Raw genomic sequence first — 13678 nt, 5'->3', positions numbered from 1 at the left:
AAATATGTATATATTTGTCTCCACACCCTCAAGCAGTTGAGGTTGTGGTTATTCTGAAACATAATATAACTGTCTGCACTACGTTAAAGGCTGAAAGCTAAAGGTTTTAACGTGTTTTCAGTTGAAGCAACACAACTCTGGATGTCTTTCCCATTGAGTGTAAAATCTGGAGGCTGATTTATTTATTTATTTTTCTTTAAGGCAACAAAAATTTTGTACAGTATTAACTCAGTTGCTTATTTGCAGATGCCAATCTGCAGTGAAAACGTCTGCAATGGTTCTGTGATGGTGCCAAGTCAGGGTGTTCGCAAACCAGATGAGGTCAGAACCAAAGAGGAACTTCTTCCCCTGGCCGCTGACTTCATTGACCAATACTACACCTCCATCAAAAGGCAAGTTCAGCTCATAATACTGTAAAAAAAAAAAAGAAATTGCCTCTAAACCTGTGTGACTTGCTATATGAAGATTTAGAATTTTTGGACAGTTAAACTGTCATCTAATTAATCATAATAAAGTGACACGTCTGTCAGCTCTGCACACTGAGATATCACTACACAATGCAATATACTTGGGTTTCCAGTAAGTCAAAGAATTAATCTAAATTAGAAGACCCATTGTCAACTCTACATTTTCCCTTGGAGAAGATTTTAAGTATAGTAAAGAAAGTATTTGAAGGGCCTGGTTTGGTTTCAGCTGTCTCTTCTTAAATGGAATGAAAATCGTTCTTGCTAAATTAGAGAAACTGCAGTAGCTTTGGAAAAAGTACTTCACATCAAACTCCACAGGATTTGTTAATGGAAGAAATCTAGGCTACAAGAGACATTCGAATAGCGTCACTGAACAAATCGGACATTTCAAATGAGTTTTCCAACTGAATTTAAAAATAGACTAGCAAAAAGAGCAATTAAATACTTTAGCTTGTCAAACATAAACAAGGCGTCTGTAACCTTTAAGATGTTTCACATCCAAAATGGATTCTGAAGTTAAGCTCGGGGTGTGTTCACACAACCGCCTGAAGTGACCCAATTCCGATTTTTTGGCAATTCCGATTTTTTTGCCGGGGTCGTTCACACTGCCAGTAAATGCGACCTGTATGCGTTCTGCAGTGTGAATGGGTAAACTACCTGAAAGTGTCCCGCATGCGCACTAGAGGGCGCAATAGCGTCAGCGTTCTCAGTGTTCTGCCAACCGCCATAAAAAGAACAAGTGCTCAGTGTTTGTGGAAGTAAACATGGAGGCTAACGGTGGAGCTTAGCTTACACATTTGAAGTTGTTATCCGGCCGGAGCAGCATATTAACAACTTAATCCTCATATAGTCCGTCATGGTGTTGTTTTTCTTCCCACTTGTGAGATTTGTTGAGAAACGGTGACGTTCAGTTCGGATGAATGCGACCTGGACGGTAGGTCACATTTGAATCGGATACGTATCGGATATGGGTCACATTCGAAAGAGAATCCGACCTGTGCTGTTCACACTGCCATGAAAAGATTGGATACTGGTCACATTACGTCAAAAAAAATCGGAATTGGATCACTTCAGGCTGCAGTGTGAACACACCCTCAGAATCCATTTTGGATTCCAGTGTTTGAACACTCAAACAGTGTGCATCACCAGCAGACCTGTTTGTTTATGCAATTGATAAGGAAGGGAAAGATTCCATTGTACAAATAATGAATTTAGGCAGCCAACTTTACACAACCCTGGAGAAGACTGCTGACTTGACAGTTGTCAAGCAGACGAGCATGATCATGAGACTGGAATAGATCACATGCATGTTTACAAAAATAAACTCTGTGCCTACTGAATCTGAGTTTCACTATTTTAAAAGTATTATCACAACATCCTTTATTTTCTAGTACTCTAGTCATAAAATTTGTTTTTGTGATGGATATTCCAAATCGGGTTAATTAACAGATGCTACACAAAATCTCAAATCTAAAACCCTGCCAAAGACCTGTTTTTGTTTTTTTCATCAGATTAGAATAGATCACACAGAGTTCTTTATTCTTGTTTTTATGTATTGTTTATTGATCTTTTGGTTTTACTGATTTTACATAGTTTGTTCCACTTTTAGGCATCATGGACAATTTATAATTTCCAAATTTGACACATCAGTAAATTTGACATCAACGGGCATTTGGATTCATGTTTATGCAATGTTAGCATGTGAAACCATGAAGATAAGGCAACCATCTTTTACCTACGGGGATATTGTTTACGATGACAATAGATGGGCCATTGCTGGTCCACTGGAGAAGAATCCAGTTTTAGTCTTTCAGTGGAGCCTCTCTTAGCCATTTAAATTATTTTCACGTTCAAAACGAGAAGCCTGTTTTGAGATTCTTTATCATCCTGGTCCCTGTTGATTTCTGAAACATTTTCCCCATTTAGATGTTGCTTTGCTTCTCTTTTAGACTGAGTGCATGTATACACAGCACCCATGTGGGAGCCCATATTCTCAATGTGTCAGCGTGTTCTGTGACTGCTTCTTAACAACTTATCATTTGATACTGGTTTGACAAAGCCACATGTCCTCACATTTTAGTATTCTGTGTTGTCAGTTGTTATATTGTGTCCCTAAACCTGTCCTGGCTCTCAGGTATGGCTCCAAGACTCATGTGGACAGATGGGAGGAGGTGACAAAAGAGATTGAAGCTTCAGGGACTTATCAACTAAAAGACACCGAACTGATTTATGGAGCCAAGCACGCCTGGAGGAATGCTGCCCGATGTGTGGGACGGATTCAGTGGTCCAAACTACAGGTTGTACCCAATATGTCAACGATTCTACATCTCGCTAGTAAAAAGTTTTAGCTCTTCGGTAGTTGTTTCAAATAAGTTGATGTGATGGACCGAGTTAAAAACAGGAGTCGCCGCAGCATATTAATTAGAAGAATAGGGTTTTTTATTTTAACCCAAAGATTATAAAAGGACAAAAAGATGAAAAGAGGTCAAAGAAACAAAACTGAACTCAGGCAAAAATGTAAACAAACTGGCTGCACAAACAAACATAACTGACCTAACAAAGAAATGACACAGAGAGGTTTATATACTGGCTGATCAGACCAATTAAGACACAATAGGGGTAACTAAACAGAATACAATTACAAACATAAAAACAATTAACAGTACAGCTAAGTTTGGCTAAACTAAAGACTCACAAAATGAAAATCAAAAATATTAAAGTTTAAATACTAATATTTACTTAAATACAAAACTTATCTAAACAAAAAAACTACAAATTTCCCCTGCCAGCAGAAACTAGTGGTGTAGTCCAATCAGCATTTAAGCCTGCTGAGCCCTGGCCCCCATCTTTTGTCTGGCCACTCCAAGGCAGGCAAGTACCGGCAAAACACAAACAAAAGGTCAGTCTCAAGCAAACAAATTAAACTTAACATATGTATTTATATCAATTTAACTAAATGTGTGCGCTAACAAAAAGAACAAATGTATCCAAATCATCTAATAAATGTTTTACTGAAACTAAAGTGTTGTTGTGTTTGAATGAAAAAAAAAATAAATTGTGCATAAAAGTTACCGACTTCAGAGTGTGCTCATGGATTTGGCCATCACAGTTGACAATTTTGGGAGGAGGAGGTCATTTGCATAAAAACTAGAGGTGTGCCGATCGATCGGCCACCGATCATAATTGGCCGATTTCCGTGAAAAAGTGTATGATCGGTGATCGCCGATCACGGTCTCTTGTTGCCGATCACACAAACCGATTACCTGCATCTCATTCCGCAGCCTGCCTGTGCAGCTGGTCTCCTCTTTCCTTCACACTGCGCAAACGCTCAGCAATAAATCCTAATCGATGTGTAACTATGACGCACTGAGCGATTGGGGACGTTTTGCAGCGGAAAATTGAAGCACGTGGGGTGAAGCAGGTCAAAATGCATCAACACGACGAATCTAATATGCGATAAAAACAATGCCATACTCGACGGAGTTTGACTACATCGAGTAGTAAAAATGACATATGCAGGATCAGACAGAAGGTAAAGCAGCGCAGCTACAAACACTCACCCGGTTTAGCATGACGGTCAGAAAGCTAAACAAATAACCCGCAAAATTATTTAAGTCTTCGAGCTGCGATGTAAGACGCTGGTTCTGCTCTCGCTGTTGAACCGCTGTTACGCGCTACAGGTAGCAATATTTCACAGATGGAGCGCCGCTTCTGCTCCACCTGGTAGTGACTCTCACACCGAACCTCTGCTTAAAGCTGCAGCATCTAACTTAAAAAAATAAATTTTACATACGTATTAAAACTTTCGCTGTCCTAACATGAGACAGATAATCTCTAAAAAAATAATCAATCTCCTCCTTGTTCTGCATAATTACTCCGCTCAGTCAGAAACGGCCAATCAGAACTAGCAGTAATCAGCTAGCCGCCATGCTATCAGGAAGTTTTCATTCAGTAACTCTGGATTGTTTATTGTAATGAATCCTGTTTTTGCCTTTGAATGTTAAGTTTTATACTTTAATTTTTTGACAATGTTGAGAGGTTTTATTTTGACTCTTTGCATTATTTAGCCTCTTCAGAGCCTTCATATGTTTTCAGTCTGTTAAAGATTGTATTACTGATAGCAGTACAATTTGCAGAATGCCTGTTTTGTTTTTTTCTTGGAAAAAAGTTATTAAAAACAAGTTTTTGTCTAAATTAAGGTGAATTTATGGTTCCTTTTTCCATATAATGTAACCGGTAGTGCTTATAATTTAAAAAAAAATAATTATGTGATCGGCCCTCATGGGTGATCGGAATCGGCTGGAAAAAACCTGATCGGCACATCTCTAATAAAAATCTATGCATTTGGAAATTGTTGAAATGAACATTGTAAACTGTGAGATATGTTTTTTTGTTTAGTAGTTTCTATTCATCATTGCATTCTCTTAACCAAGAACCCCATTATAATCTCCCATGGATAACAGAAGCCTTCACTCCCATCAAGGTTGAACTTCAGCATCACTTATCTGGGATCTATTTTTATTTCTTTGTTTTTGGTCATTCATAATACATATGTCATGGCCATAAGTAAGAATGGGAATCTTGACTATTATATTGAGAAGTTCACATTTTGGCTCTGCTCAACCTTGAGCGTGTTCACGTATCTTGGTCACTTGTGCACAAGAGATGAACATGCTTGAAGCAGAGGCTGATCCTGAAAAGGCAGAAATCCATTTTTCTCTTGTTGACCTGAGATGAAGATGACCTGAGAAGATTTGTTTATTGTCATGCTGAAGGCTCTGGACAGTGTGAGGACAGATTATCAAACCTTGGATTATGGATGAGTGGTATGGCTTTCGTGCTGTCCTTGGACCAGTCCACCAAATCTTCACTGTCCCAGAGTTTTCGAGCAAATCATGGGAGTTTATTTGTCCATTCCACATGTATTGTAAAAAATGACTTATAAGTATCTTCCATATTTCTGGAGAGTGCTTTAGCAGTATTGCTCCCAGGGATTTTTAAGGGTTATTTTGTAATTATACACCCAAAGCAGCAGCTGTCTCTTCTTTCCTAACACAAACTTGAACTTCTTGTTTCAAATCCTGTTTGTGGACAGGATCTTCAGGTGTAGAACTAGAGAGGAGGCCATCGGGTTCAGGAGCCATGGTTTTGTGAATCATGTGATACTGTTGGCTTTTTCCAGTCATAGGGTGCACTGGATTGGTTTTCAGGAACTAGACGAGAGTCTGCTGGTTTTAGTAAAGCTCTTCACTGGTGAATGTTGCAAGAATATAACTTTAATTTCCTGTTTCATGTTTGCTTCTTTAGGTTTTTGATGCCAGAGACTGCACAACAGCCCATGGAATGTATAACTACATCTGTAACCATATCAAGTATGCCACCAACAAAGGCAACCTTCGGTAAAACCACACACCAAGTTAATACTGTTTACACCATTATTTCTTTTCAGTTTTCTTACTGTTACAGCTCTGCCCTGGTTCCCCTCGTTGCATCTGATCCATCTGTCGCTCCACGTAGCTCATCACCCCTGTCCGTCTCCAACTACCCCGACTTGACCCTCTGTCCCATCTGTCAATGTGCGCTCTGTCTCTTAACGTCGTATATGACACTATCTGCTGCCTGTCTATTTATCCGTCAGCACTTCAGCACCAATCATTGCCCGGCTGGTAAGGCGGCAGACCTCGCTAACAAGCAGTCATTTGTCAGACCCCTGCGCCGCCCTCACACACGTTCTGCCAAGTCCTAATCATATGTGACATCTCACATTTACTTCTCGTAAGATGGATGCATCCTGACTCATTACTACAAGTCTCCTGGCCCTCTGAAAGCTGGCTCGGATGCACATGTCAAAAAGAGGCGCCACACAAATGAGACTGAAATTCTGGCGTGTCTGCTTTAACATTGATCAATAAACAATGTTTAAATTTTAATGTAGTTCTTTATAAATCACTAAGGGAAAAAAAAAGTTGAACATTACAATGGAGGACCTCATAAGGCACTGTCATGTCATCATCTTAGCTATCAGTTTGCAGTCAGACCTGTAACAATCTATAATCTGTAATCCTTTTTAAATTTATTATTCTTTTTTTTCAGTGTAATAAAATCTGGAGTAATTTAAAGCTGGATTATGTTTCCAATTATCTGCAGCTTTTTTCTTTAATTAAATTGAGAAGTAGAACATTTTATTATGATGAAAAGCATGCCGCTAATCTAGAAGCTTTATAGCAGCCTTTCTTCATCACACTAAAGGAGTGAGACATTTTATCTGATTTTTGCTGAACTAAAAAAGTGCATCAAAGACCATCCTGTTTAAGATTTGATGCATTTCCTGATCAGGGAAGGAAATTATTATTCACATTTTGTCTTTTTTCTTCCCAATCAGCACCAGTGAAGAGACGTATTGGTGGTTTTGATCATTGGCTAGTTGATTAGTGCATTATTACAAATGATTGATCACAACATGTGTTGCTCCAAAGAGAGACGTTTGCCTATAATTTCTTACCCTGACCTTGTTGCCACTGGATGCAGACTTGCAGCACATCTGGCCCAGATTCAGACAAGCTGTTCACTAAATCCATCACACCCTCCTCAGTTACTGACAACCAGCTTACCAACATTAACAATCTCACCCCGTAAAGAGCATTAAAACGCCAGTGGGATCTAGATTGGGCAACATGTAGCCAGGCTTTGACAGTATCATCCATCAGGTAGTGGTCTAGTTGATTAATGCAGCACTTACATCACCTGATGTGTTGTTGCCTCACCTTTAACTTCAAAACCAGTGTGTACAGAAGCCACACATGCAGAGATGTCAATATAGTGCAGCATTCTCTTTTTGCCTTAATTGCATTACAACATAGTATATTCCTTATTCCTCTTCTGCAGGTCAGCAATCACCATATTTCCACAGAGAACCGATGGCAAACATGATTTCAGAGTGTGGAACAGTCAGTTGATTCGCTACGCAGGTTACAAACAACCTGATGGGGGTATTCTGGGAGACCCTGCTAATGTTGAGTTCACAGAGGTACAGATCAGTAAGATGCAGCTGCAGAATTGTCCGTCTCTTTGGCTTTTCTTTGGCTAACATTTTCTACTTTCACCCTTAGATCTGCATGCAGCTTGGATGGAAAGCACCAAAGGGTCGATTTGACGTCCTTCCACTTCTGCTGCAAGCCAATGGAAATGACCCTGAGCTTTTTGAGATCCCTGAAGACCTAATTCTGGAGGTGCCTATCATACATCCAAAGTGAGTTCTGCTTTTTTCTCTTTGGCATGCATAAAACATAAAGAATGTAACAAAACGACAACAGAGGAGGCTGTACTGAGGGACATCCACCCACTTGCACATTTTTTTAACCACACTTCTCAAACAATGGGCTCCTTTCATGCCAAGGAAGCTGATTGGTTATCTTTGCATTCCAACTGTGCTGATTATTCCCTGAAAGCACAACTAGCTCTTGTTTGCTTTTTTGGTGGCAGTCACGGGACTTGTTAGTGGAAACTTCAAGCTTCTTATTTGTTATTCGTTTTGTTTACTTTTCCTGCAACAGAATATCCGAAGCCAAATCTCAAAAGCCGTAAAACCCTCGGTATCTTAATCATTAAGCTCCACTTGCATGGTAGCATTGTAATTACACCAAAAAAAATCAGGTTTTACTGCCACACTATCATTCACAACTACACACCTACAGATGCACTCCAAGCTATAACAGCATTGTTAAACACTACAGAGTGTTTCAGAATCCCTTGACACACAGATCACCCTGCCAGACGCTTCCAGATTTGGCTTTCTTTTCTCCATACACATGCATCAGCTGGCCCTTAGCTCTGGCAGCAGCTTGGCACAAGCTTCGGCCACGCATAGTGTCTCATCATTACACAAGATTAAACCCAGTGCTGCAAATAATAGACTGAAAGCAATGCTATCAATCCCCCCAAAGGTTTCAAGAGGCGACACTTCCTTTGGCCAGGATTACAAAGGCCTTAACAATGGGTTTCATTTTGGTAATGCTGGTTTTTGGACACACAAATTTTTTACGTGTCTCAGTGGCAATTACACTGGCTCTTAAGGATTCTAGTGATGAAGCATATTGCTAGCTTGGCAGTGGATAATGAAGCAAATTATCTGACGTAACCCTTTAACTACGTCACAGTTGTCTCCTTCATTTCCCCAGGTTTGAGTGGTTCAAGGACCTGGGTCTGAAGTGGTACGGCCTCCCAGCAGTTGCAAACATGCTGCTTGAAATTGGCGGTCTTGAATTCACTGGATGCCCCTTCAGTGGCTGGTACATGGGCACAGAGATTGGCGTGAGGGACTTCTGTGACAGCTCACGCTACAACATTCTGGAGGTATTTTTCATGCCAGGAAACAGTCATGTGACAGAATCAGAAAAGAATTGAAGGCACAGATTGACTGCAGCCTTGTGTCAAGACAAGCATGTGTTGTGTCATCAAATGAGCCAAAAACAATGTAACTATGCAAAATGGAAAGAAATCTGATTTGCAAGAAATTTAAGTGTTTGTGTATTATCTAGATTCTGAAGGATCCTTTATGGCCTTCAGTTAAAAAAAGGTGATATCGCAGATGGAAAATGTTGAACAGACTGTTGTTTTTTTGTGTGTCGTATGTCATATAGCAATACTCAGACATGTAAAGAGAAAGATTTCATCCCAAATCAGAGCAATCCAATTTTGAGGAGCACTTCGAGGCACATGGGTGCCAGCTTTGGATTTGTCTTGTTACTCAACTGCTTAAGTTGTGGAGAAGGCTGTTGGCTTCTTGCTGCCCTTTGGGTTTTCCTGTTTTATTCAGCACTAAGTAATTTGCCAAATATGAAACCATGGTTGTAACTCAAAGACCTTGCATGTCAGAAATAAATAATCTTTTGACCAACTGCAAGTTCTTAAAATTAGGTCAATACAGTCTTGCATGATTAAAATATGACTTCTTGTTCTTGTATTTTCACAAAATACAAAACATGACAAAAACATAAGTTGAATATGGACACAATGTCTGTAAAAGTAAGTACACATCTAGAGTAATGAACCACTCATAGGAGTAGCATACTAGTAGTTTGATGGGCTGGATCAAATAAATGTGTAAAGATGATATAAGTGACCTTCGAGAAGCAAACTGAAAGGTTATCTGGTAATTTTGAAATTCCACTGTTGGGCGTGTGAATTGGGGTTATTTTAATTTAGAAGACATTCCAAACATTTGTCAATTTTCACCAGTATTCCTACAAATTCCCTCTGAGGTCAGACTTTGGATTGGTGTGGGTAATTGCCAACATCTGAAAGAGATTTCTGAGATTCTACATCCTGCTGATGTTAAAGTTCACAACAATACAATCAGCAAAGCAATGAATGAGTTCATCAGGAAAGCCATTCATCTCTGTGAAGAGTGCAGGTTCATGGCTTGGGATAGCTGTAACTGAAAGAACAACAGAAACTCTGGAACCATGCTATTTGGAGAGACAAGACCAGCGTTGAGATATTTGATGACTCACAGTGACGTGTTTGGTGAAAACCAAACTCAACAAATCACTACAAACTGTCATATGAACTGTCAAGCACTCTGTTGGTGAGCTCTTCTGTATAACATCCAGAATCAATTGTGAGGCTGTTTGACAGGTGAACCTGGGCAGAAACTGTATGCAACAGAATGATATCCCAATGGATACTTAGGAAAAAGTCTATGTGGCAGTATGGCTTACTCTTGCAAAGTAGTATATTAACTTTAAAACCACATATGATTTATTTTTTAGACATACAAGAGAAATGGTCATGTTTGATTATGTGTAACTGGCTAAAACAGCTCAATCACACAAGGTAGTTAGAAAATTAGTTTGGGCATCTGGAAGTGATGAACTATAGAATGAACTCTCTCTATAAAAGTATGACACCCAAAAAAAACAGCAAATATGAAACAGATTTTGCAGCACCATATTTGAAGTGCAGTTTTAACTGAACTATTCTGAAACGTGTGTAAATGTAAACAAAATGATAGTAAAATAAAAAATGTGTTACAAAGTGTTAAAATTCTGTAAACAGTAGCTTATAGTTTTTTTTCTAGCTTCTTGTAAACTACATTTTCATCTCGACTTAGATTTTTTATGGATTTTTGCCAGGTGTTCTGTGTGTCTGTGATATGCACCAAATTCTTAGACCATTGCTGGACCAGATCTGATGGGGTGTATGTGCACTTCACATTTGATTGAAGAATCCAAGCTTTTGGGAAACCCATATAATCAAACCTTTTTATCACACCAAAAAAGCACATTGCATACAATTGGTTTCCACATTAATATCATCTCATTTATCTTATGTTTCGTAGGACGTTGCCAACAAGATGGGCTTGGACACCAGGAAGACATCTTCCCTTTGGAAAGACCAGGCACTTGTGGAGATTAATATTGCTGTTCTCTACAGCTTTCAGGTGATTGCATCCTTTGTTTAAAGTTGTTCTAAATATAGATTTCAAGGGATTTGAAGGTGTGTGCGCTTTCCTCTTGGGAAAAGAGAGCCTTTTGTCATATTGGATTCACAGCAAGTTCCTTGTTTAGAAAAGTGATCTCATCTCCACAAGCGCCCTTCTGAGTTATATGCTCAGTGTAGAACTACACATCGTAAACAAAGCTTAATAAAACGTTGACATTTACATGGCTGTGGTGCAAAGCTGTAATAATATGGGGTATTTAGCCTAAAGACTGACTTTTCAGAGTAACAAATAAAATAAAATGTCTCTTGACCTGTCTGAATCATTAAGTTAACTTCTGTTAAGCGAGCTTTAGAGGGGTTATAGATTGCCAATTTATCCACATTTAAATTAGTACTTTTGTCAGGGCTTTGAGGGGGATTTTGTATGATGGAACAACACAAAGCTGTGCATATTTGTCAAGTGATAAAAGTATTACATGGATTTTTTTCTCATAAAACTGATCCACTATTTATTTTTATTTTTTTGCATGTCAGTATTCTTTATCACTGGAGGATTAACTTAATTTCCAGTTTTAACAGCCTTCCACAACTTGTTCCTCTTGGCTAGACTTGATTAGGGCATTTTGGGAAGAATAAAAGCTAATGACTCAAGATGCCTATTACCCATGTTTAGAGCTTTGGGTTTTCTCAGACCAGCTAATTTGAATTTGCTCTGTTGGGTCGCATTTTATTCTATTATGCTTTTTCAGACGTTTTGTGTACTATACCTTATAATGGGATGATGACATGTGCTTCCCACAGTGGTATCTGGCGCATTGGCAAGTCATGCAGTGATCTGACTGGTTTTATTTCACAGAAAGTTATTTGTTTTGTTGGAAAATTTATTATAACATTGGTCTGTAAAGTTGTGTTACTATGAAATATATATTTGCTTAGGTCTACATGTCAAAAATCAAAATACAGACTACCTAAAAACTACAATATTTAGGGAATAAAACAACACACTTATTGCATAGATTTTCTTTTAAGGGTTGGAAAGTTTATTTCCATGCCACTTTGTTCTTTATGCTTTCATTTTCCATTCTTTACTCTTAAAATATTGCCTTTCCTCCCGTATTCTTGCTTTATACTCCAGACTTGCAAAGTGACCATAGTGGACCATCACTCAGCCACAGAGTCCTTCATGAAGCACATGGAGAACGAGTATCGGGTGAGAGGGGGCTGCCCTGGAGACTGGGTGTGGATTGTGCCTCCAATGTCAGGAAGCATTACGCCAGTCTTTCACCAAGAAATGCTCAACTACCGTCTCACACCTTCCTTTGAGTACCAGGTGAGAGGGATGCAATTAAAAATAACTCTTGCAGACCAAAAGTGGCTGCCTTATTTTTGTTGAAAAGTGTCTTATTGTGTTTTTTGTTTTTTTTCCTGTGTGCAAAAGCCTGATCCTTGGAACACCCATGTGTGGAAAGGAGTCAACGGGACACCCACAAAGAAAAGAGCCATCGGATTTAAGAAGCTTGCCAAGTAAATATGCTTGCTTATATTAAATTAGTGAATTCCTTTATTGGCTCACTCAAAGAGCCAAGTATACATTACAGCCCCAAATGCCAAAGATAATAGATTGTGTGTAATGCTAATTTCCACAAGTAATCACCCTTCTGATAAAAGCAAAACCCATGAAAGGGAGGCTAATGTACTCAGCAGTGAAATTCATCCAATCAACCCCTCTGGGAGTAATCAGAGTTCTGTCAGTTTTCTTGTCTGTGCATGCGCTTGTGTGCATGTATGATCTGCTATTAATATAATTGCCTCAAGGAAAGTACAAGCTAGGTAATCAGAATTGCCACCCATCCGTATAGCTACCTGCAACAGCAGCTCAATAACAATTGCTTTGTGATCGTGGCAGGAGACACAGTGACTCCACGCTGTGCCCCGAATTAGCTTACCTTGGATGGTTCAGATGCTTGCTCTTTTTATTTTCTCTGCATCTCATTCACATCGTCTCTCTCTTATCCCCTCCACAGGGCTGTGAAATTTTCTGCAAAGCTAATGGGGCAAGCCATGGCCAAGAGGGTTAAAGCCACCATACTGTTTGCTACTGAAACAGGAAAATCACAAGACTACGCCAAAACTCTCTGTGAAATCTTCAAGCACGCCTTTGATGCCAAGGTACTCTTGCGCCTACCTTGCATCAGTGTTTCCAAAAGTTGAGCAAGATGTTTTGATCGATTTCAGCAAAATCTAATTGGAAAAGTACAAATTCAAACAATTCCTCTCTTCTCTCTGCCTCCTGCCTGATGAAGCCAATTAAATGCAAACTGAGACCTAGAGAGGAAAAACTGAAAAGTTTTTTTATTTTTTTATGTCACCTTTTTGTCATGCAGTGAAGTGCCAGAGTTCTAGACCAATTTTACTCACTGAAACCTTGAACAGACAGTAGTTTAAGACGACATCCTGAAACACGTTTGGCTGTGCAAATCTGTTAAGGAGGAAAAGATGCCGCGCTCTATCATGTACTTGGTGCATTTCTTCTAGGGTGCATCTTAATTCTCCTGTTTTCGCAGTGTGATCAATTACTCAAGAAGACAGTCATGCATGCAATTGTGCGTCACAGAGAGTGGGTGTGCGCAAATGGAGGGCAGATGTGAACGCCTGGGGCAAACTTTTGTTGTTGCAGGGCTAAAGCCTGTTTCCTCTTCACGCCTTTTGCTTGTGCAGCTTTGCATGTGTGTGTAAGACATCGGCGCGTGGCCCCTGGCAGACACGCA

General features: G+C 39.4%; 1 protein-coding gene across 2 annotated transcripts in view; it reads left to right on the top strand.

Annotated features, from left to right (window-relative positions):
* nos1 (nitric oxide synthase 1 (neuronal)) overlaps nucleotides 1-13678 on the top strand; it is a 56198-nt gene that overhangs the window by 20897 nt on the left and 21623 nt on the right. For both annotated transcript variants that reach the window (XM_017306781.2, XM_017306782.2), the window contains exons 5-14: nucleotides 247-392; nucleotides 2602-2764; nucleotides 5775-5866; nucleotides 7353-7494; nucleotides 7577-7716; nucleotides 8645-8819; nucleotides 10807-10908; nucleotides 12046-12240; nucleotides 12349-12434; nucleotides 12935-13079. In XM_017306781.2, the coding sequence (XP_017162270.1) occupies nucleotides 247-392; nucleotides 2602-2764; nucleotides 5775-5866; nucleotides 7353-7494; nucleotides 7577-7716; nucleotides 8645-8819; nucleotides 10807-10908; nucleotides 12046-12240; nucleotides 12349-12434; nucleotides 12935-13079 (1386 nt within the window). The remainder of the gene's footprint in view (nucleotides 1-246; nucleotides 393-2601; nucleotides 2765-5774; nucleotides 5867-7352; nucleotides 7495-7576; nucleotides 7717-8644; nucleotides 8820-10806; nucleotides 10909-12045; nucleotides 12241-12348; nucleotides 12435-12934; nucleotides 13080-13678) is intronic.

This window comes from Poecilia reticulata, chromosome 9 (assembly GCF_904066995.2).
Source record: "Poecilia reticulata chromosome 9, P_reticulata-male-v2, whole genome shotgun sequence".
Classification (NCBI taxonomy): domain Eukaryota; kingdom Metazoa; phylum Chordata; class Actinopteri; order Cyprinodontiformes; family Poeciliidae; genus Poecilia; species Poecilia reticulata.
This window is presented reverse-complemented; position numbering and strand designations above follow the sequence as displayed.